The sequence below is a fragment of the Bradysia coprophila genome, assembly GCF_014529535.1.
Source record: "Bradysia coprophila strain Holo2 chromosome IV unlocalized genomic scaffold, BU_Bcop_v1 contig_144, whole genome shotgun sequence".
In the NCBI taxonomy this organism is placed as follows: Eukaryota; Metazoa; Arthropoda; class Insecta; order Diptera; family Sciaridae; genus Bradysia; species Bradysia coprophila.
In genome coordinates, this window is record NW_023503373.1 from 2787028 (window position 1) to 2812392 (window position 25365).

General features: G+C 32.0%; 1 protein-coding gene across 2 annotated transcripts in view; it reads right to left on the minus strand.

Moving 5' to 3' along the window:
• LOC119071163 (G protein-coupled receptor kinase 1) overlaps window positions 1-25365 on the minus strand; it is a 52220-nt gene that overhangs the window by 18240 nt on the left and 8615 nt on the right. For both annotated transcript variants that reach the window (XM_037175921.1, XM_037175920.1), the window contains exons 4-8: window positions 24405-24478; window positions 10287-10388; window positions 4500-4574; window positions 4195-4256; window positions 2168-2219 (exon numbers count right to left, since the gene is read on the minus strand). In XM_037175921.1, the coding sequence (XP_037031816.1) occupies window positions 2168-2219; window positions 4195-4256; window positions 4500-4574; window positions 10287-10388; window positions 24405-24478 (365 nt within the window). The remainder of the gene's footprint in view (window positions 1-2167; window positions 2220-4194; window positions 4257-4499; window positions 4575-10286; window positions 10389-24404; window positions 24479-25365) is intronic.

The following is a 25365-nucleotide window of genomic DNA, read 5'->3' on the forward strand; positions in this document are numbered from 1 at the left end:
CAGCGAGAAGTGCATGCGTCATTCGGGTGACAACGTTTGAGTGGTCTCTTTTCCCTGTTTTTATATATTTTGCTTTTTGTCACTATAGAAAAACTAATGCATACACACTTCTTTTGTCACCTGTTATCTGCTATCCACAAGAACAGCAAAATAAGGCATGAAACTGTGGCTCGTGGGCTCTTATATAAGAGCCTCTTATACAGCAAAATAAATGATTTTTTGTTGAAGTAATAGATTTTGTATCAAACTCCAGTAGACATTTTAAACGAATGACGTTACAGATTTAATGATTTTGTTGTGCTCGCTCGTCGTTGTTGAAAGCCTAGAAAACCGTTCGAAAAATCCATTATGCTTTCATCTATTTATTCATCTATTCGTCTATTCGTCTATGTAGACGGGACACATACTGAAAATTTCGTCACTAAGCTGACAAAAAAATGATGTTTGTTGACAGTTTCCGGAAAAATTAAGCGACATTAACACTTCGATTCGAAATATTTATCTATATGCAAAAGATCATACAACGCAGTGTTATTTTTGTCGAATTATTACAATTGAAAACAACCGTCTTGAATAATACATTGACTGACAATTAATTCAAAATAAATATTCTATTGTGCGTAACAGTTAAATAGTTTGTTATACGTTTCCATTGCTATGAAAGATATTATCGATTCTGATTATTTCGATATTTATTTAGACTGTACATAATGGGATGATAGGAATAAAAGACTCTATTAACCATAATCCACAAGAAGTCAACGATCTGATATATATTATGTACACGAGCGGTTGTTTTTGTATCAAAGACATTATTCCGAATTGGAGAATGGGGTTGTTTGTCACAAAAAAAAAAGAACGAAGAAAATCCGATATTTTTGCCTATAGAGACAGCCGTAGATTTCAAACAAAATTTTGTTGAAAAACATTTTCACGAAATATTTAATGGAAATGTCGCGAAGGGAATGCTATTAAAAGTATCCAACTTGTTACATTAACAGAAAAATATTACGTAGAATTGGAACGGAACGATGTGCTTTGTCATCATGTCTCAACATTCTCGGCTCGTGTAGCAAATCAATAAACCACTTAAGACCATGGAACAACGAAACATAAACAAATCCATGAAAACAGAGACATCCAATGGTTTCCTCTATTTTATCGAATTAGTAGTTTAGTTTTGCAAAAGTTTTCACATTTTTCAATTCAAATCGAATGTTATGAACAGGAAAGGGTATAAAAAATAACTACCTATGTCTGAACAACGTAGAAGCGAGATGTGTGTCGAATAAAAAAAAAAAACAAACTTTCAAAGTAACCAAATGCATTGAGATATTTCAAAAATTATGACTTCCTGTTGTGCATCAAACTCGAAATGATGAGACTAATTCGGAGATCGTAATGTTAGATGTATTTCGATATGGTCGCAAATGTGCTGTGCTAATCTAAACGTTATTGTTAGTTAAGTGATATTATAAACATCTCATGTGCGTCGGTTCATATATGATCTGCGTACACAAAATTCGTTGAAACTAAGTAATGGAAGCCTTAGATTTTTTTTCTTCGGAATTTTAAACTAATATCGTTGAGGATTGAATGATATATAAAGCAATTAAAAACTTTTAATGACTTAAAGCGTTTTAATTAAATGGATTAACGTGATGTGATTTATTTTGATGCTTTTGATTTTTCGGTTATAAAGTGTTTGCATTTTACAAGTTATCTGAATTTCGAAAACGCAAACGAAATGCCAGCAATTTTCAAAAGGAAACGTTTCAACGTTTCCATCGAGGTTTCCATGCTGAAATTGTAAAATGTGGTGGTTAAATAGTTTTAACTATACAACGAATGTTCAACCCGATGGTCTAAGGAATTATAATTTCTTCTTTTCTACGTTTTATCATTTTCACTGCTAGAACGTATCTGAACGCTTTGGTAATCTCACAAAAATGTCGTTAACCCTGAGCAAATAATACTTAACTTTCCGAAAATGTTATCAATGAAAATTCCAATTGTCACAGCAGCAAGACAAGAACATATTATTTGTCGAGATACGCTTCCACACAAATTTTACGAAATGAATTTCAAGTACGACATTAAAATAACGAAAGTGAAGTGTAGAGAAAATTGGTAAGTAGATTAATTTAACAAAAAGTCTGTGACTCACCTGAATATTAAGCTCTAAATTTTTCCATTGGCAAAATCGCGTAAATTTGTCACTGTAAAAAGACAAAATTATTTTAAATTAAATAAACAAGAGAATCTACCCGCGTATAGCACACACTCAACACTCCCCATCCCCCCTCCAGTCGAATGAACAAACATATATATAATGTAGACGACAATGAACAATTTGAACTTATAATGAAAAACCACATAACCGCGAAATATTATGTTATATTACACGCGTTTTACATGCGCCAAAATAAACATTACACTCTGTGTATGTTCACTTGAGAAAATTTTTATGGAAAATAATAAAAATGAGTATATGCAGAGATAAATGGCTATTGATTAGTTTAGTTGAAATGAAATTTGCTACTTTAAACTGTTATTCAGACACACACACAACACATAAAAATGTAAATATTTTCAATTTCTCCCACTTGACTAACGAAAACATATTTATTTTTATTAATCAAGCCAAAAATTGCTGCATTCCTTTCAATAACAAACGACAACAGTGATAACATATAAAGAATTTTAAAAATATTATGATGACGATGAGTTCGCATCTAGAATGAAAAGAAACGAACAGGATCGGCTATCCTTGGAACGTAATTTTTTACATTTGTTTATCTTTGACCTTTTGCAGTTGACAAGCGATGAAAACATTAAATCTGTTACTTCTATCGTTTAAAGTGTCTGATTGGTTTTACGATAATTTTTGTTATATGAGACAACATAAGTCTGAATTCATTGTTTATTCTGGTCATAGGTTGTGAGGTCCAGAGGAACTATTTTAATGATTTTCTCGTAAAAGTTCAAGAAAATATTTCAATAGAATCGATACCATATGACTCGTCATTCCACTCGCCAATTGGAGATAGAAGCACTCCCAAGTGTTACAGTAAGTCATTTGTTACCGACAATGATGTCAAAAATAATAGATCTACTCCGATAAGTGTTCTCTTATTAAAGCAAAACGTACAGAAAAACTAATGAAGTAGATGATTTGATATCAAACACTAAGCGATACTATTGAAACAAATGAAGTAGTAGATTCGTGACGATACGCTTGTCGTTTTTAAAAGTAAAAACCATGTAAGCAGCTTTATGAATACGTCAACACGTAGACCATTCTTTGACATAAACGTAAGTTTGATAGATTTCATGTTTCACGCCCCAACACTACGTAATAACATTGAAGACGAAATTGATGGTTTACGGAAATGTTGAACTCATTTAGCTTATAGGACCATGTCTCATTTCATTTGGATTAAATTATTCGTTATCATTATCCATAAGATCAGCAGGAAACTATGCTGAAATATATTAATAGAATGGCTCAACAAAGACCTACGTAAAATACATAAAAAAAGCCAGCCACCGTCATAACTTCAGGAATAAAAAAAAATTCTACCTGATACTCAATATGTACGAAAATGAGAGCGGAAACATGAACTTTTACAATTGTGTTGAATTTAAAAGGAAGTTCATTCATTTGATAAACGAAAGCAAGCTGTGAAAGTCCTAGGTTAACTGGTTGATACAAAAGTAATGTAAAAAGGAACAGGAGGTTAACTTTAAGGATTTGATAGAAAAGAGACTGTTTGTTAATTGCAGTAATTTATACTCATCTGGCTGGGACTGAAATCGATCGGTAAGAATATTTTTCCATTTACTGGCAATCGTATTACCACATAGTGTCTTCTTTTACCAATTTATCGCAAAAACAATTAACGTCTTTATTGTCTTGATTAAATATAAATTAGTTTCTGAATTTATCGATGGAGACAACAAGTAATATGGCAGAGACATGTAAAAAAAAACCGTGTATTCATTCACTCTATAAACACTGGCTAGCACATATATTCATAATAACTTAAGGTTATTGAGTCGAAATTTATCAAGAACAACACTTTCGCTAGCAAACATATTCATTCAAAGCCATCATATTTTTTATGAAAAAAAGACTAAACCATGACAATAACATTTTCACAAAATCAATACATCAATATTCAATAAAATTACCTTTCTAAAAATTTTTGAAATGGTTCACCCCTTAAATGATTGAATATTTCTTCTATATACGGCTGGAAAAAAGAGAGAAAAGTGAACAAACAAAAATGAAAATGTATTTCATGTGTGTGGCGTAGAAACACAGTGTATTGAAATCAATACATAACAGAATTTGTAATGTAATGTTAAAGAAAGAAAAAAGTTTATTTTCTTAGATTATTTCTTTTTTTTTTCAAGCTTTTTTTTATTGTATCGAATGTGTAGTGTTGTATAGATATTGTGTGTGATATGAATGAATATAATGTATGTATACGTACTTCAAATAAATTTACTGGAACTTCGTTTTTCATAAGATACTTTTGTACATGTGCCACTGCCTCTTTTGAATATTCCTGCAAAAAAATGATCACAAAAACAATTTAAATTTTTTGTTCAATGGTATTCAAGCATACAATGGTTATTAAATCTAAAAAAATTTATGAGTGGGCGTACTAATGCTAAGGTTTCGTTCATTTCTTTGTGAGTGCAAAAAAATCACAGTATTATTGCAGTTTACATGGAAAACAGAAAGCTAATAAATTTATGAAATTCAATGTCATATTCATACATTAAAAAAAAATGCGAAATATGTTTGTCTCTCCTGCTATCCATAAAAGGGATCGTCTGAAAACTTTCGAATTAGATACCGAAACAACGGTAACAATCCCATAAACTTGCAGTTACACTCCATAATATGGAGTCCATATTGTCAATATTCAATTAATTCTGCAAAGGAAGTGTGTGCAATTAATTCAAAGCGAACCCTTCCATAAACCAGAAATTTAGCATAGCTGAAACTTGAATTGAATATTATTGCTTGACACGATACACCCGAGTCGAGACAATTTCCAATAATAATCGACAAACAGTAAAAGGAAGCATGGGACAGCCTGTGCCGGTTTACTTATAATTACCATTTCATGGGGTTTCGTTGGTCGACTATAAATAACGTTCAATTTAATAAATTGGTTGAAATATAGGCCATCATTTATAGCGTCCATGAAAACTATGTCCACGACCAGTTCGTTTAAATAGCAATTGGAAAAAAAACAATTTGATTGAACTTAACAAAGTGTGTAATTTAGTTCCGTTTCCATTTACATTTAAAGAGTCTCGTGTGCTGGTAGATTGACAACAAAGTATAAAATGTGAGACGCACTTTCGGAATCTTTGGATCTGCTTTTCTTTTCCTATTTGTTTTTTCTCTATAAGCCATTGCAGTGAATAATAACATTAGATGCATGGATTGAAGCTAATTTTCAAAATTCAAATAAGGAAAAAGATAGATTAATCTCATTAGTCATCTGTCATCGATACGGATACTGATATTAAGAATAGGAAATGAGTTCTTTCTTTTAGGAAAAGGTACAACAAAAGAAGTAATAGATTTCGTTGTCGAGACAATGTGTTTGTGGGCCTCAGAATCGATTAAGCTTATTGGCACGATTTGAAAGAAACATTCAGAACAGTGTACCGATAAAGCGAAATTTTATCTCGTTCAAAGTCTGTCATTATATTAACCATTCAGTGTGGAAACGCCAGAATATTGAGGATAAGCACATCCTTTGCTCAATATATTTTTTTTAGATGTGACGTCTCGTTTGTATCGCAAAATTAACATCATTTTTGCCAACAGTCTGCATAGCGCTGACTCATTCAAAATAGAAACCGGCAAACAACATCTCAACTCAAACATCAAATATTGAACCACTAAAAATTTGATTCAATGTTATACCAGAGAGAATAATATTTGATATTTAATAACAGAAATTTCGTTTGAAATTAATCCGAGAATTTAACACTGCGGAACGAAAGACGCAAAAATTAAATCAAGAACCCAGTACGTACACACCATGCCACCATCTGCTATATTGCTGAATTTCACAATGAATCTACATTACTTTCTTAATTCATATCCGAAGAACAATTATATTCGGTTGAAACAATTAAAATCCATTTGCTTTTGACTGTACGAATTCAGTAAAGAGAAATAATTTTGTGAAGCTGATGCGGTTGTTTTTTCGGCTAATTTAAACAACGGATTGAAAAGATTGAAAAGAAATTGTAGCAATGCTTCCATCTTTCGCCAAAGAAGATAAACATTTTCAGCAAACAAACAAATATAACGACCTCAATTAATGGACACACAAATAGACGTTTTTTTTAACCCACAAATGTCTTACCAAAAGTACCTGTAATATAGAAATAAACAACCCACAGACAGAAGTAGATCAAAACTTGCAAGAAAACAAATGGTTAAGATAAATCAACGTAGTGTTTGTGTTTAAAACTAGTGGAACTGACACAGATTACATAACAAACAGAGCCATTAAAAAGTTTTATGGTTCATCAATCATCATTTTCGTTCATTATATATAACCCTACCATGATATACTATCCACTCTAACCCCTATTACTGAATTTTATATCCAGAATTTTGTGTTAAATTTTGTGAGATGCAAAATCGATAAATTATTTTTTATTTTATAAGTCATTATGGAGGCAACCGATGGATATGGAAGGAAGGCGTTGAACTTTGTTTAATTCAATTAAAAGGAAATTAACGAGCAAGAGTTTCTGATTTGGTAATTAAAACTTGCATAGAAATTATTGAATGTAAGTGACTGTTGAGACGAATTATGAAATGGTTAAACTTATTTGTGTGTGATGGTATGTGGCGAACCAAGAGTGTACAAGGTGCAAAATCACGCACATTATCAGAAGGGAAATGTCAAATACATTCAATTAATGCAATGTATCTAATTTCTTCGAACAGAGTTGAACAAACCCATCTCAAAGTCAACGAATTCGAAAAGAGCTTACACAAAAACCGTTTCCGCTTCGTATTCGAGATATAATTTTTTTTTTAAATTGTTTATTCAAGTTCTCTGAAAATAAAAATTATATTACCATCTTTCCAAAGCAGGTAACAATGAACGAGTTGCATAACATAGCTAAGTATATCTTATTTCCAAGAAACGTAATAGGAATTTTATAAAATTGATGACCTTAATAGAAGGTAAAAAAAAATGTGGATGTTGTTTTATGATAATAAACGTTTTAAGTAAACGGCAAAAGCAACGCAAAATGGTATTGTCGTCATATGAATGAATGAAACTCATTTAACCGAAAAAAAAAATAATTAAAAAACAAAAATCGGTAACGTCAATCCAATAAATTTGCTAGTATTCTGTTAGTGGCTGGATGTTCGCTGATTGTCATGTTTTTCTTCTTAAATCTGATTTTTTTTTTAAATTTTATTTGTACAGTGGTTACGGTTAGACGATGGAATATTTTTGTTCGTTGAACTGTAGGTGGAAAAATAATGGAATTCATGCAGCATAATTGAATTATTCAGAAAAAAAGAAAAATTGATGACAACTGGTGATTGATCAAATTAATTAAAACAGACGAGAATGGTGCATGAAATTGTTTGATTTATATTTGCAGTTTGTGAGCGTTAAATTTCATGTGTATAGTGACACACACCTGAGATTTGTTTGGCATTTTATTTATTTCGAAGAATTATTAGATAAATAAAACATGAAACGAAATGCCACCACCGACAGTATTATTTCCATGTAAATGACTAGGTGCAGTTCTTAATATGACTTTTTTTCTGTTTTATACCAGACTCATAATTAATTACGGACAATAAAGAGCAGAAGCATTTTTCATGCGATAATTCGAGTTTTGAGTTGCGTCAACAAGTCTGAGAAATTAATATTTTTTTCTTCGAAATTCATCAGCTACATGAAACAATTTAAATGTAATTATCAATTACGACCTTTGACCGCTTATTTGATTACTGCAGTCGCATGAATCAAGTTAGCGAATTAATATGTATCAAGAGGGAAAGAAAAATTATTTATTAACGGAATTGCGTCGAAAAATCTATTCAGATTAAATCAATGTGTTCAATTGTGCTTGTTTTTTTTTCTATCGAAACTGAAATTCAAAATTTAAAGTTAGAATTTTTGTGCTGTGGAAATCTCCATTTATTTAAGTATCATTCCGCATATATGTTACCGGTCGAGTATCATTAATATGACTTAAAATTATTTCTCCCAGGATGTGCCATCCACAAATACACAATTAATAGCAATGGTGCGAAATGATAGTAAAACACTATTGGTAAACAGTTTTTTCAAACGCTGAAACCTACTCATTCATCACCCGTTGTTGTTTGATGTATTTTCAAATCGCACAACTCAAAAATCTGCAATTTACATTTTATTTGATGGGTACGACATGATAATATCAATATTGTGCGGTATTTTGATGAGCATTTTGTGGACTATTAAAAACTCGATTGAAGTTTTATATTATGCGGATCTATTGTCTAACCAGTATGAGACGAAGCAATCTCTTTTATTTGAATATAAAATTATTTTTTTTATGTTTTCAGCTTTGACTGACATTGTAACCGAGAATTGTTAGATGGTAGACATGGATGTCAAAATAACATTATGGTTGAATTCGTGTTGGCACGGTGGTTTGAGGCATACAACCACCAAAGACACTAATGATACTCGTAATATTTTATTGCATACTTTTAGTATACAATTTTTGTCATAGTCACCGAGTGAGCGTAGAGTATTAAGCACGTAACTCAATTAAAACAAATATGAATGATGTCATTGAAACTCAAATTCTTCCATTGAATAAACGATGTTATCGTAACAGAATAGAATCCGTATTGTCGTAATAGACACAACGAGTAACACAGTGTTGAGCGTTCAATATTTTATTATATTAAATTGCTTCTTAAACGATAAATTTTTTTCCATATCCAATGCAGCTCGTTAAGTGCTATGATAGTAAAAATAGTTGAATCAAATCTGACAGGATTCGATAAAATCATTAATATTATTGATGCTATAACTTGTCGTCAACGAATTGAATTGAATTGAATCAGACAATTATCAACGAAATATATAAAATGGATTGCTGGTTCATCGATAGCATACAAAATTCAACCGTAATTTTATCATTCATTAACAATTCAAAACTAAATGTCCTTATTGTTCGACTAATAAAATAAATTGAAATAAAAACTGGCGAGGCAAAGGATTTTAGATTTTCGTTTTTATTAGATTGGATAGCTTTTAGAGTTTATGGAATTAATTCGGACATAATTTGAGAAAATTTAATTAGGAAACTTCTAGACATGAAGTGATGTGTTCCAGTTTGTTTGTTTCAACCTTTCACAGACGACAAGCATATATAACCATTATAATTTTTACTGTTGAATCTAGTACATCTTTTGGTCACAAAGTTTAATCAATAGATTGAATAGCCGTCTGCAAAAGTTTAAACATTGTTATGGGACCATTAGTAGACACTAGACACATTCGATAATTATCACAGAGTTCTTAGATAGTTATTTATATAACGAGTGATAAAAAGTTCAAAATTAGAGTTTTCTTCTGAATTTTGTTGATTCGAGGCGATGCCGAAGTCAATAAACACACGAAAAGTAAACTTTTCATTTTTATCCCGAGTTATGTAATGGATTTTACATGCTGAGGGTGTCAAAAGTAGTGCTTGAAACATGGAAAAGAACTTTTTTGACCAAAAATAAAAGTCTTTTATTATACTAGTAAGGTAATGTGGTGATTCCCTCACTAGTGAAGGCCGTTTACCTCGCTCGTAAAGTAAAACGCCATACTTTACAAGTGAAGTAATTTGATATCTCGTATTCAGATGAGTAAAAGTATCCGAGGGCTCCAGCACTGATATAATAATGAACTATTTTTGCTACGAGTAATAAAGCAGATTATTTTTGAAGATGAAAATAAAATGAAAATTGCGTTGACTTCGCAAGGATTTCCTTCGTGTCACTTCCAGAGTTTTTCAGTATTAAACGGAATGCAGGTGCATTTGTTGCAAAAATCATGCGCTGTATTGCTATGACATTTTCTGTAAACCCATAAATTTCTAGAGCCAATCAAAAAACGAAATTTCCGCAGAGAAGTCTTTTACGTATTTTATGTTGAAAATTCAAGTCAAATTCTGTCATTTTGTAAATGAATATAAATTAATTAAATCCAAAAACCACTCACATGTGTATGGGATAGCATTTCCTTCATTATAAAGTTATCATAAATTTCTCTAGCCAATTTCCTCCTTTCATCGTGGCATTCAGTTTTCTCGTAGCTTTTAATCTGTAATGGAAAAATAACATAGTTCTGGTTATAAATAAAAAAATAAAATTTAGCCAAAGCAGTTTATAATGCAAAAAAATAATTAGAAAAAAAAACACGAAACTGATGTGTATAAGAAATACAATTAAAAACATAATAACATTCTTCATCTTCAGCTAATTTAAGAAATTATTGATTTTCGATTGTATAAACATAGACGATTATATACACACAATAATAGTCGAAAAGAGGGATATAGATTAGATATAAAAAAAATATATAAAATAAACAGAGAAATGAAAGTGAAATGAGTGTGTAAATACAGAAGTGAAAATATGAATTACAGCCTTTTTATGCGAGACATAAAAAATGTTAAACTTATTTGTATAAATATGTAATTTATGACAGTTTTCTACATGAACATGTAATTGGATATTTTGAAGAATTTTTTTTTTTTTTTATTTATGTAGTAATTTGGTTGGAATCACCAAATCGTATGGCATATTTTATTTGAATTACACACTCAAGACAAAGTGGTATAAAATGAACGACTCAATGAGAACATTTTTTTTTGTTCATCATTGTAGCATCATTGTACATCTGGAGAATAAAATGTTTCTGTTGCACGTGTCTGTAGAAAAAAAATGGTAAAATTGTCAAGAGGACAACTGAAGTCGTGATAAGTGGACACAAACCATGGTGACAGACGACTGAGATGTACCGTTCAATCCTTTCAATAATGTTCATGCATGCAATCTTAGTCACGTTAATGTAAAGACGTGGATGGAAGATACTTATAACACTTTTTCTTTTTAGACTAAAGTATGTCTCTATATGACCGAATTAATGTTTAATTGATATTGTTCGTTTAAATCAATTTCAATTAAAGAAAGATAAGTACATAAATCGCTAAAAATTTAATGCTATTTTCGTAGTTCAAGGTTCTAGCGGAAGAGTCTGTACGGTTTTAAAATGATTAATATTATTTCTCTAAAAAATTTTACATTTGCCATATCGCCAATCGGTCCGAATTAACATTCGAATCATCTCAAAAATTCGGACAACAATTTATTATCTTCGGATAAGTTTCCATTTATTTTCCGAAATTTAAATTTCAATAATTGAAACGATTAAATAAAATTAATTTTGTTACTAAACAATTCAAATCTATATAACGAAGATGTGTATATTAATGGGTGAATAATGTTTCCAATCAATTCACACTTGTTTCTTGTAAAACATACACTTGAATGCACACATTTACAAGTGGCATCTATTTTCGGAAATTTAATTTCAATTAAACCGATAAAAAAATGTTAATTTAAACATTCTCCATCTTTTATATATTGTGTCTGTACACTAGGTTGGATCAGTTGGAAGTTTAATAGTTTAAATCTGATTTTCCGACTGACCGATCCAAATTACCTGATGTCTGAGGTGTTTTGAAAGAAAAATGCAACACCGGTGGACCAGTGAAAGAACAAATAGCGAGTTCATGTAAACTTTTGGTGCTGAAAACATTGTGAGTGTCATTAATGCGGCACGATCAAGATGGGCTGGTCACGTGATCCGCATGAACGATGAATGACAAAGAAAGTTTTTGTGAGTTAATTTGAAGGCACTAGACCTGAGTTCAAAGAAAAGGCAGAGGATCGTCAAAGATGGCAAAATGCTGTTGTGGAGTTAGCCCGGATTATTGGGTGATTGACTCTTGTTAAGTATGTAAGTAACTTCAGAAACTTCTGTTTATGAAACTCAAAGAATCACTTTTGTGAATTCGACTTTAAAGATCTGTCCAGTGAATTTATTTCAAAGTTTCCAAATTGGCCGAACAGAATTTAAATTTTTTCGGTTGAAACGCTACTCAGATGAAAGTCTTGTGAAATAAATGTGAAACTCTACTGCGTCTACGCGGTATCATAAAGTTTAAGATAAAGTTTCACTGACATAAAAACAAATGTAAAAAAAACTCAAATACGAAATCATCCCAATTTTAAAGGCACACATTAGCATCTAGTGTCAGTTGGGGATATAATATTTCTGTTGTTAAAACTACATAATACATTATCAAACCAGTTTTAAAAATAGAAAGATCATATTCCCAACTGACCGTAGATGCTGATGTGTATTGGCCTTAAACGAATTCAAATGACAAAATTCCACATTGATCCATCCTATGTACACTACTTCGCAATGGAATTTAATTGTGGATTGATGTATATCTGACTTAGATTGGATGAATGAATATTGTCAGAAGGAGTTTACATCTTCTTCAACTTCAATGTTTATCCTCGTCTTCTGTGTAGTTGTTTTATCATTGTTGCTGATTTGTTGGGCACACACTTGAATTATACAAAATGCATAAAATGTGGAAGACTTGGTTGTCCAACTTATATACACATTATACCTGTAAAGCACTCGTATATATCACAAGGAACACGCTTAGCACGGAAAATTGTGATAGTCCTACAGCTAACGATAGTCGACATAACAGAAGCCTGCTTTTTGTGTTAACGTAAAGAGAAAGAGTTTGCTTTAGTGTTTACTTCATCGCTACTACACCTATACGTTGTACAATTCTTTCATTCATTATGTTTTTCTTTTCTCGGGTTTTTCTTTACTCAACGATTTATATTTTTCTTTTCCAAGAAAATCGAAAATCTTTATTTATTATATAAATAAGTACAGATAACTTTGTTTAGATATAGTTAAGTGTATGGTGCGACTGTATATATGCAATGTTCGTAAGTAGAAACCGTATATATAACAAATAATGAAACCTTTTTGGCGATGGCGCATTTATAACCGTATAGTTTTAGTTTATTCTGTTTCTCTATATCTCTCTACTATATCCATATATACCATCCATATACCAACAATAACAAGTTGTATGTTATATCGATAGATTTTATTATATCATCATCATGAGTAGAAAAAAAAATCGGGTGCTGTTATCGTGTTTGCATATTTAATACAGAAAAAGGCTAAGTATACAATATATGATATGAAAATAATGAGTTGGTGGCAAAAAACAATGAGTTTGTACAACAACATATGTATTTAAAGTGGCTACACTGCGTTTTGTTATCGGAATTTCGCGTGAGTTGCAATTGGTATTTAGCAACGATTTGAAAAAAAGGACCGTTCCAACGCAATAGTATGTTGGTAATGTTGGCCAGGCAATACATAAAGCATGAAAGAAAATCAGTTCAATATTAAATAAATACTTTCCGTCGAGGGGGCTGATAGTCGTAAATTTGAGTGATAAATGATTTTGCGTTAAAAAAGAATTCCCAGAGGAATCACTGGATTGTCATAGGATTTTCGTTGTCGAACTGGAAGGATTTGGTTCAACGCTTGAAGGTTTACTGGAAATTTTAAGGGTTTTTAGGAAATTCAGTGAATTTTAGGATTTTCTTCAAAAGATTTTTCATTGTCTTTAATCGTTTTTCTAAGGATTTCCAAGGAAATAAAACTATATATCAATCGAAGAAAAACGTTTGTATCTGACAAGATTTGAAGTCGGGACCTACAACGAAACAGTGGAGAATCTTCACACTGAGTCATTACGTTCTTAATCCCGTCCAAGTATTTTTAGACCCGTACAAAGTACTGAGGTCTTATAGGCTTACGCATACGTTTGTAACACGTCAAATTGGACTCCGTACAGTGAACTTGTAGTATTTTGTCAATATCTCGAGTAATTTTACCCGGGTACAAATAGCATTGCCTGTGTTGCGTGGCTATTTGTACCTGGGTACAAATAGCAAGCTCTGTGTTGTCTGGCTATTTGCACTCGGGTTCAATTAGTCACTCCGAACTATATACAGCTCTATTGAGCTATATACAGGCATATAGAGCTATATAATAACATATTCATCTGTGAAATGTTTATTTGTAGTAAAATGTAGGTAAATGTAGCGGTAGGTAAATGTAGCGGTACATAGCTGTTTAAATACGAATTTATGAAAGTTGACTTCGTACGGGGCTGTCTATATTGCGTCTGGTAATTTATTTGTATATGATAACAAGGCAAAGAGTGGATAACAGTGCCTATTTTGAAAATTTATTTCACGAATTCCACAAAATTTCATGAATTTCACGAAATTTCATGAATTTCACAAAATTTCATGAATTTCACGAAATTTCATGAATTTCACGAAATTTCATGAATTTCACGAAATTTCATGAATTTCACGAAATTTCATGAATTTCACGAAATTTCACGAATTTCATTAAATTTCACGAATATTATGGATAGCTTCATTAATAGTAGATAACTTCATTTTCCAAGTTCTGTATCCATTTTAAAAGATATTCTGATAATTGGACTGGTTAATCTTTGTTTTATAGGCCTAGCTTTCGACAACAAGGTTGTTATCACCTTCAGAAAAAAAATAATTAAATTTAGAAAACTCAATTGTCATGCATTGATTAGTTGTCGGATGTTCTCTTATTTTACCAATATTGTAATGTATTACATGAGGCAGCATTATGATGAAAGATAACGAAAATAGTTCAGTATATTTTTGTAACTGTCTGTCGTTAGACAATCGTTGTTTGGCGTTCACAATATCTTGAATTCTAGCATTGTGCCTTCGTCGTGTCAATAAATCTTATAAACTTGAATTGGGCCTCACTTCAGATTAAATTGAAATATTGAGTAATCATAAATACATAAGCAACAAATGAACCCCAAAATTAATGGCATCTGAATCATCTGAACGACATCTACAAACAATCTTATGTGGTAGCTCTCATCACAGAAGCCTCCAAATTGGACTTTTCTCAAAGATCGTGCTAGAAGTTGTGTTATGGAAACGTCACATTCTCGATCAATCAATGTCGAACCGACAAAGTCACTTGTGGCACACTTTTTTAGTAAAAACTTCTTTACCCACTTTCGAATCTCTATTCACGCCGAACCAAAAAATACATTTCAACGCATCTTTGTATGAAAATGGCGCTGCTTTAGAAAGACTTGCGTTAGGAAGATATTGAATTTCGACCGCACGGCGTGACTTACTGTAGACTTGCGTCACCTTTACTATTAAATGTTTTTTTTGACTGATTCTATACAGGGCTTGGTGTAATAATCAAGGTTCTGAAAGAACAGGTTAAGACACTTACGAAAGAGGGTGAAACACAAATCTTGACAATTCAGACATATATATTGTTTGAAAATTTTCCAAACCTAGTTGGCGCTACAGGAAAATTTTGATCACACCGCCTTCGTGATCAACTTAAAAGTGTGTTAAACTGTTGTTTCAGAACCTTGGTAATAATAATTAGTTTTCCTGGCAAATCTCTCACAAATAAAAGACTTTGAAAGAGTAGTGTGGTCAACAGAAAATTCGGTTTACGTTTCAGTTTGTATTCAGACATTTTCTGCCTGATAAATACTGGGTGGTGTTTCTATTGCACGGTATAGAGGTCTAGATATAGTTAGTTGCTTTTATTGACCCATTCTTGCAACCCTTTTATTAGAAAGACAATTATCGTATAATCGGAATTGCTCACCTGATCGCTATTTGACAGTCAATGATTACTTCCGACCGGACGAAAAAGGTTCCATAAGTTCGTTTTTTCCAATATTTATTGTGATATTGCTGTTTTAAGTAGCAGCTTGTGTAACTTAATTTATTACACATTTATACAATTTCACAAAATTTCATGAATTTCACGAAATTTCACGAATTTCACGAAATTTCACGAATTTCACGAATTTCACGAAATTTCACGAATTTCACGAAATTTCATGAATTTCACGAAATTTCACGAATTTCACGAAATTTCACGAATTTCACGAAATTTCACGAATTTCACGAAGTTTTATGAATTTCACGAAATCTCACTAAAATTTCACGAAAAATAGGCACTGGTGGATAATGTTAGTGATTTTAAAGGGCGAATAGAGAAGTAGAGTTCCACATTAAAGGCTTTTGATACGAATAGGTGTTTCGTACGGGTCGGCGTTAGCTATGTTTTTAAAATGTTGTTACAAAGAAAAGAATTCCCTGGGATTTAAAACTCCTGTCAAAAATATTCTCAAAACCGTGAATTATAATAACCTTGCATGCTCGCTTGCAACATCCTTGTAACAGTATTATACGTATAACAATTCCAAATCTTTCAATTAATAGTGCTAGTACTCGTGACGACGATGTAAAAAGTGTAACAAATAACTGAATCGATAATTTCTAATCATTTTACAATTTGTGTCAAAATTTCCAACAAACCGGAAAGAATAAGTGCCTTTTGCAGGATATGTAAAAATTTCTCTTTAAAATGCTCGGCGTGAATTAATTTTCCGGTCACAATGAAATAAAATAACAATCCAAAACTTTGTCTATAACAATTCTTAAAAAGGCACTTCATATACACCACTTTATGTAATATTAAAATCTTCAACAAAATTCATAACTTTAATGGTGACATGACATGTAAAAAGTTTTAAAATATAAAAACTTTTCCGATACCAACACATACAAAAATGTAAACGAAATTCTGACTTACAGTGGGGTTGGGTTTTAGGGTAGGTTAGGTACACATATTGGAACGATAACGAAAATGATTTTATATTTTTTGATAGATATATAAGTTCGAAGCAAAAGATAGAAATGATGATGGAAGAGGGAAAAAATTTACAGTTTTTTTTCTTCTTCTTCTTCATCCATACAAATTGGTGTTTGATCCATCGCATCGTCAGCAGACAGGTATAATCTTTTCCTCGGTGAATGTATACGACGAGAGTAAAATCAGCGAGAAAAATCACCTTAACTCAAATATGAGCACTCAACGAAATCTTATTTTTATACACATTATATCGTTGAAGAAAAGAAAAAAAACGTAAAATAAAAATGTTCTTCGTGGTGTTACCCCATACGATTTATATTACGCGTTATTTGTTAAGGCGAATTTCACCTTTACAGTAGAATGTTATGCATACTTGCTTTTTATGATCGCAACTACACTAACATTAAAAGCATGAAGATGAATAAGATTAATGAAAATATGTGGGGATGGATATGAAACACGCAGTAAGCAGATAATGCTTTGTACCAACTTTAAACAGAAAATATAAATTCACATAAAACTGAAACATTTTACTTTGATGTTACGGGAACAAAACGTATGGTTCCCAAATATTTAAAATATCATTTAGAATATATCGGACATTGGTCATAGTGAGGTATAAAACCAGCTGTTAGTTTATCTCCTAAATATTTAATCGAACCAAAAAATCGTTCAAAATTCCTAACAAATGTGATTATTACAGTATGTGATTAATGTGAAAAAGCTCGGATATTTTACACAAAATAATGCAAGGCCAACAGAGGTTGAACTAGTGTGCTTAAATGAAATATGGGTTTTTAGTCGCACCGAATGCTATTAATAGCGCTGAGCTATTTATAACCCTAAATTTCATAGATAAATACAATCAATGCACACCTAAGAATCAGGAACATGTTTTTGATACGACAAGTAGATAAGAACGATATTCGGCTTGAATGGATGGAAGGTGCTATGATAAAATTGACACAAAAATACACTCAATACGCCAAATTGACTAATAAAATATCGAAATTATCAGTGTAACGACCAGGGGGAATATATTGTTCAGTAAATTTATACACGTTCGGATTGTGTATGTGAATCATCATCATCTATCGATTATAATATCAATATCTGTACGCGATAAAATGAACAACTATGTTCTGACCAACACACTACCGAGAATCGGCATAATCAAAAAAAAAACATTGGATTACATCACATAAAATATAAAACCATTTAACGTTGATCGAATATGCGACATAATCATTTTTTTTTACGTGCGGTCATACATGGATCATCCATATATAAGATTGCAAATTTATCGATGGTCAATGTTCTTATGTCAGTCATGTTCCAACAAACTACAATTCGGTAAGACATTTGGTAGAATCATAAGATTTAGACGAGAAAATGACAAGGTTTTTTTTATTGACTGAATGTTCACTGAAAATTGTTCAGCTGCAGAAACAGCAACAATCGCCCGTAAAATTTTACAATTTCTGTCAAAACATTTTACCAAGATAGTCGCGATTGATATGCTTCGTATACATTAGGAGGTTTTCCAAACTGAGCGGAAAATTAATCTTTATGGTAACGTGATAATGGGGCCGATTACATCCGAGTTAATAGATAAACTTTGTGAAAAAACACTAACATAGAGGAAAACTTAAACTTTTGCAAAATTGGACATTACTAACAGGTGCTGAGGTATCTTCAAGGGTATCTTGTTAAAGTGAGTTCGTTGATTTCACTTTGGAACAGTCCGACTAAACTGATTTAAAGATTTTTAGGGTTTTTCCCGAGGGGTAACTCACTTCTAGATTAAATGGATTAAATGGGATTAAATGGATTAAATGGATTAAATGGATTTAATGGAATAAAAATTGGATTAAATGGATTAAATAGGAAAAAAGTTCATTTCACCAAATACTGTAAAAGTCTTAAAAATTGTTGATTTTGATCGAACCACGTACTACAATGTTAAAAAGCGAAAAAATCCACTTTTAGGAGTTTTTGGTGTAAAGTGGATTAAATGAATTAAATGGATTAAATAAATTTAATACCATTTTTCACAAAAAATTTTTCCTATACCTCACGAGTACTTAAACGAGCTGGGGATCGTGCAAATCTATTTTTCGCAATTACTTTACAAATTTTTCAGGTCGGTAGCCTAATTATTTCGGTAAAACTAAAAATTTTTTTTTGGATTAAATGGATTAAATGGATTTAATGGATTTAATGGATTAAATGGATTAAATGGAAGTGCGTCACCCCTCGGTTTTTCCAAAACATTTATGGCATGATGTACAATGTGGATGACGTTGCCGTATTGAAATGGCATGATAGTTTACGGTAGTAGCTTCAAACCTATAAAAAAACTTTTTTAACAATAATTCTCTGAAGCCTTCTAGTTCGACTTAAGTGAAAAAAAATTCACGGTCGCGAACTAAGGAAAATTTCAAATGACGTCAAGATGTCAACTCGGAACGTGGTGTGGGAACATTCGGAAGTATTAACTTAGAAATATAAATCATGACTTTAAGCTTGATAGCTTTTGTAATATCGACAGAATGCATTTGGTATCAGCTTTAAATTTTACCTAACGAATGTACATGAGTCTTATGGTATATAACCACCATTTTGACACTATGGAGCCTCTGTATTTTTTATATGAAACACACCTAAGCGAGCTATCTATTCAATTCGTTCTATGAGATTCATTATAAACACATAGCATAGCATACACGAACTGACTACAAAATAATCACACTGAGTTCCTACACTCGTATACACACGTTTTACTACAGGCGTAGTATGATAGAAATGGGTTAAAATGATTCCATTTGTGTGTTACGCTACAACATGTCTTGAACAAAAACTTTTTTTTTTTTGTATAGGACGAAACTAAAGTTTTTATGTATGGTTATAACACACCATATCGTACATGCGACACTCTTTCGTATTATAACTTCGTTATATTTACACATAAATTTCAATACCCTTTTGCGTCGTATATACCTAGGATAACAAAAAAAAACCGTTCTATATTTGCTTCCGCTTGTTCAACCATTTTAAAACATGATAAAACAAAAAAAATGTATGTAACGCGGAACAGTAATTTGATTTATGTATACAGATCCAATTCTATGTGTCATGTTCACATTTGTCTGTTCACGCAACGGCTCACGAAAATCATAATCAAACGAGTCACAAAAACCTAATATACTTTCAGCTTAATGTCCCGCACGTCCCTTAAAATGCTACCCAAAAATCAAACTTTGACTTAAATTTAATTTGGCAAAAACAAAACATTTTTCGCTTCTCAATGCATAGAAAGTTATTACTTCCAGCTGGTTTCGTTCATTTTAATTTACATCGCTTTCTGGAATCAAGGTGACAAAACCCTTCTCTACTTCATTCAATGTCGTCGTCGATCATATTTCACTCGTTTTTAGATCATCGCTACAACCTTACAACAGAAAATGCTGAACAAACAAAATGCAAGTACTTTCACGTATATAATACATCATATGTTTCGAAACGTATTGTTTAACCGACAACGAGTACCGAATAATATTCGTTTGAAGATGCATTGCAAACACCTTACAGCGTTTCTGCCTTTATTAAATGCTTTTCAACGGCTTCGGGAAGTAAAAGAAAGAATGAAGCGTCGTGATGGGTTTTTATTTATGATGAGTTTCGCAGTAGCACACTATGTACGGTATGTGTGATGTGTGGTGAACGTGTGCATTATTCGTTTTCAAAATATATATCAGTTTCGACATTCTCTTCAGATTTTATACTTGCAATATCCTCAATGCAAACTGAGGAATAGTTCACGTAGGTGGAAAAAAATAAAAATGTTACAATAACCCTTTGTGTGGAACGACAGTGACTGTTCATTGTCACAGCTTCAAGTAAATTAATCAAGGATTCAATGAGCAAATATTGTTCGAGCCCATACATGTATGTAATTCAACGGCTGTACTGCACAAGGCCCTTTCTTCAAACTTTATTCATTATCTAAAAATGCATGGAAAAACGACAATTTCTGTTTCGTGCTTACTGTGAAGGTTACCAATTTTTGTATTATTGTATGTACGGTACGGAATCTCAATGAATCCGCAAATAGTCCATTGAAGTTGGTATGGAAGTCTCTTTTTCGACATGAAATTTTCAATTGAAAAAGTTTGAAAGCTTCAACTTGAACATATTTGCTTGACATGGAAAACGTCACAAATCCGGAACACTGTAAACTATTACCATTTCTATAATGACTGTTCCATCAATTATTTAAAACGACTAGCATTGTATGTGTATGTCCAAACCACATTACAAATTTTTATCGTAAAGGGTAAGTAGCTTTTGATCTCGGATTAAACATTTACGTGACAATGTGTCACGATGGATGGAACCGTAATAAGACCAAAAAGAATCGAAGGACGATTTTTAATATGAAGCAGACTAATATTTACAAAATGGATATCATTGTCGAGAAATGAAGACAGTAAAATGCATTAGAAGAGGAAATGATTTAATGAGGTGACATGAGGTTACATGAAGTCGATAATATTACCGTCAATAGATGATTCTTTTAATTAATTTCTAATTGTTTGTTGAAAGCCCTTAAACTCTACATGTCATCTGCAACCCAAGCCGAGGTTTAAACCGATTTAAAAAAATTGCTCGGCTCTCGCTCCGGGCGAGGAAAATTTCTTATTCGAATGATTCATTAGACTTGTTTTCCAAAGAAATAAATACTGGATGCTGCTACAAGTTTTTGTTTATTTAGTTTGAAATGAAGTTCTCGCAGCTTTCCCATTCCATAGCTGCCCAAAAGATCTACCTTTTAGATAAAAAAAAATGTTTGAAACCTAAAAGCTACATGTAACGATAACTGATTAACTTTCTCCACTTCCCAGAGAACCGAAACGTGAAGCTTGAAATATTCTCTGATTAATTTGACATTATTATAGTCAAAGTTATCAAAGCACTTTCGACACTAAATTTGTCGTCTTCAAACACAATGGAAATTTACTATAAAAACTATAACAGACATTCATCCACAAAGACCTGGCGTTTTTATGTTAATGATGTATAATGTACATACTATAGCTATACAACCCACTGTACACATTATACGTTTTTTTTTTGCCTCCGTTACGTTATTTGGGTCATCATCTTACAAGCAGAGCAGAGTATACATACATGTATATCGTTTTCACTGAATGCATGAGATATAATGTAACGTTCAGTGGATGCCGTTGATACGTATATATACGACAATTTATGTGGCCAACCTATGTAATAATATGCAGAAAAGGACGAAAAAAGGATTTGATGTATAACAATTCAACGTATATTTTTGGGGAAGTGACTCCCCTATTGTACTGGTTACCTGAACAAAGTTGGTAAATCTCTTTCACTTTTTCTTCTTATAGCTAAAGAACAATCGAAACTTTCTTCTGGTATTGTGTAAATAATGTCACAAAAGTATCGACTTAACACTTACTTCTTTTGTACACAATAGTAATATTATCACAATAACGTAATACCAAAGGACCAAAAAATATATCTCGTCAGAAAAAGACGTAAGAATAGGTTCGGCAAAAGCCAACAATGAGAAAAACTCCAAGCATAAAAATGAGTTAGATAATCCAATAAACTCTTAGAAGTGTAAATTACTACTTGGAACAAAAAAAAATGTTTCGCAATTTCCTTCGTACAAAGTTTTTTTTTTTCTCTCGAAGATGTCGCGTGTGTTACGTGGAAATTGGTTTTACATTTTAAATTAACATGAATTTGTTACTTATTGTTGTTTATATGGATGTTTCGTTAAGTATGACTTTGATGGAAGAAAATTTATTTCAACAGAAAACTTATAAGTACACTTTACAAAGTCGACCTTTTAACGTGGAGGTGAAGAAGTGAAGATGTGTATTGCAATTACGGAAATTAAAATTGAATAAAACTTTGCACCGTGTTAAGTGGAACAACTCAACCGTATTGTATAATGAGAGAACTAACAACAATACAATTCGTAGTAAAAAAACTTTATTTTACTTTACCACATTCCAAAAAAGTAATGAGGTTTCCATTCAAAAATTTCAACGCAAAATAAAATTAATTAACGAAAACGTGGAACGTAAAAGTTCACTGAACTAATGGAAAACTTTTTTAGATTTTATAAAGGGAAAATGGGTGGGGGAAAAACAACGTACACTGACACATACCATCTATAAAACTATTTTTATTAAGGGTTATGGTTCCCTGCGGCTGCGATCCAATTAATAATCGCATCGTAAACATGGTAATGGGACAACGTATTTTTTCGAAATACATTTTTTTGCCATCAAACTTTATATTGTCCATTGAGTCAGAATAATATTGTTGCCGGCAGTGCACCATCTAGAACCAGAGTCTATTAATTACATCCGTGCAATAAAAAAAAAACGGACATTCAATTGAATCTACTTCCATGTCGTTTGACTGTTTAAATGATGTTAGCAAAAACCGTTTAAAATTGTTGGTTTGCCCGGCAGACTCGAATTCGCTTAATTTTCAACAGTTTATAGAAACAGTTTCAGTTCGGAGTTAATCCCCCTGGCGCAGCGATGCACAGATGCAGGAAAAATTATTGATCTGTTAGTACAGTAGATTTCTAGTGTGCTTTCTTTAAAACGGTTTCAGTAAAACTTTTAGCAGTGCAAATGCCGTTTGTTGAAAGTTGATATTGCACATAATCTATTCGCAAGTAAATCTTAGGATTTCGTTAAGAATGGTTTTTGTCCACTTTGTTTTGTTGCATTGTGGTTATTGTGATTAAAAAGTCTTCTCGGAGGGGTCATCACTTTAATGATTAAATAAACTTGCTCTGTATCAACGATAAACGGTACAATTACCCAATGCAAACAGTCTATTGTGGAAGACGAGTGAATGCAAATTATATTTGAACAGTACGACAATTCTTACATAGGCTTTGACAATTCACGAGACAAAAACTAAAGCAAACATCGTGATGATTGTGAATGTGAACAAGAGTAAATAAGTGAACAAAAAAAAATATCGAAATTACCGAATTTGAACAAAGAGTACATTCACCGGAATATATTAAAAACAAATTTATTTACGATGTTAATACAAAAATATTTTACCAGATTTGTGAGTTATATTCATGTTAAAAATTCAGTTATTATGCCAATTATGGTCTCGGCAATATTTCATTATTTTATTCTATATAATCCAATCTCATGGCACGGTACAAAGACAATATTAATAAAAAAAAGAAGGAATAATGTTGTTTAGGGTGGATTTAATAAGGATAATAAAACAATAATGACGCCATATCGTTGCCTAATCGTAAAGTGAAAATATTGATCCATAAACTAAAAGTTGACGTTAACCGCATGAGTCAACGACAACAATTCGGAGAGAATTTAAATGTTTTTTCCGTATTAATAAAGCAATGCTATAACTCACCTCTTCATAAAATTTTAGATGTGGAACTGGTTCTTCGGAAACATTTTCGCAAAAATCCTTAAATAATAAATATCCTGGAAAGAGAATAGACGAAAATAAATAAGTAAAATACAACAGCTGAACGAATTATATATACATGCTACACAAAACAGAACCTTACATCTTAATATGTAATGTCAAAGTTTCAATCGAACGAGGATATAATCTAAACTTAAACTGTCAGTTTTAGGAAAAGAAAATATTTAGAATTGAAACTGCTGGTGCGGCAAAAAATACAAAATCGAAAATAAAATCCAATAAAATGAATCTGTTACTGCGAAATAACAACTGAAACAACCACAATATCGGTGTGTATTGAATCCTGCGGAGAATATCTCGCACCACACAGTGTCCATATATCCTCAACACATTTATAGCGTAGGAGTTATGGTTTCATAATATATTAAGTAGTTCGACTCAACTAATCACTTTTAAGCCGTTGAACTCAACTCTTATTTTCCTGTGAGAGTGTGTTTTCCTTGTGGGTCACTTTCTAAAATCGAAGACATTAATCGCCCGCCCATATGAAAAGGTTAATAGAAAGAAAATAGAATGTTCTGTTGGAATGATTGTAAATGCAATGATAACCGGCTGAGAGCTGTAATTCCAACAACATTTTGGTATTACTTATAAAAATAGCAACAAAATTCAAGTTTTCGTTACTACATCATGTATTGCCATGATAGAACACAACGCTAGTGGGGTGCTCATGATACACCAATAGATGCCCGTAGATAGGGCAAGGCCAAAATTTAGTCCTAGTTTGGTCTAGTTTATGACCGGTCCAATTATATGACTCTTTGTCCATGCAGGCTGGACATACTGGGCAGCCGGCTATTTTCGGCCGCTCAAAATTTTTATATTTCAAAAAACAATTTTACGAGATTCTTCACAGCATTACCCGAGTAGCCAGTGCGGCCCT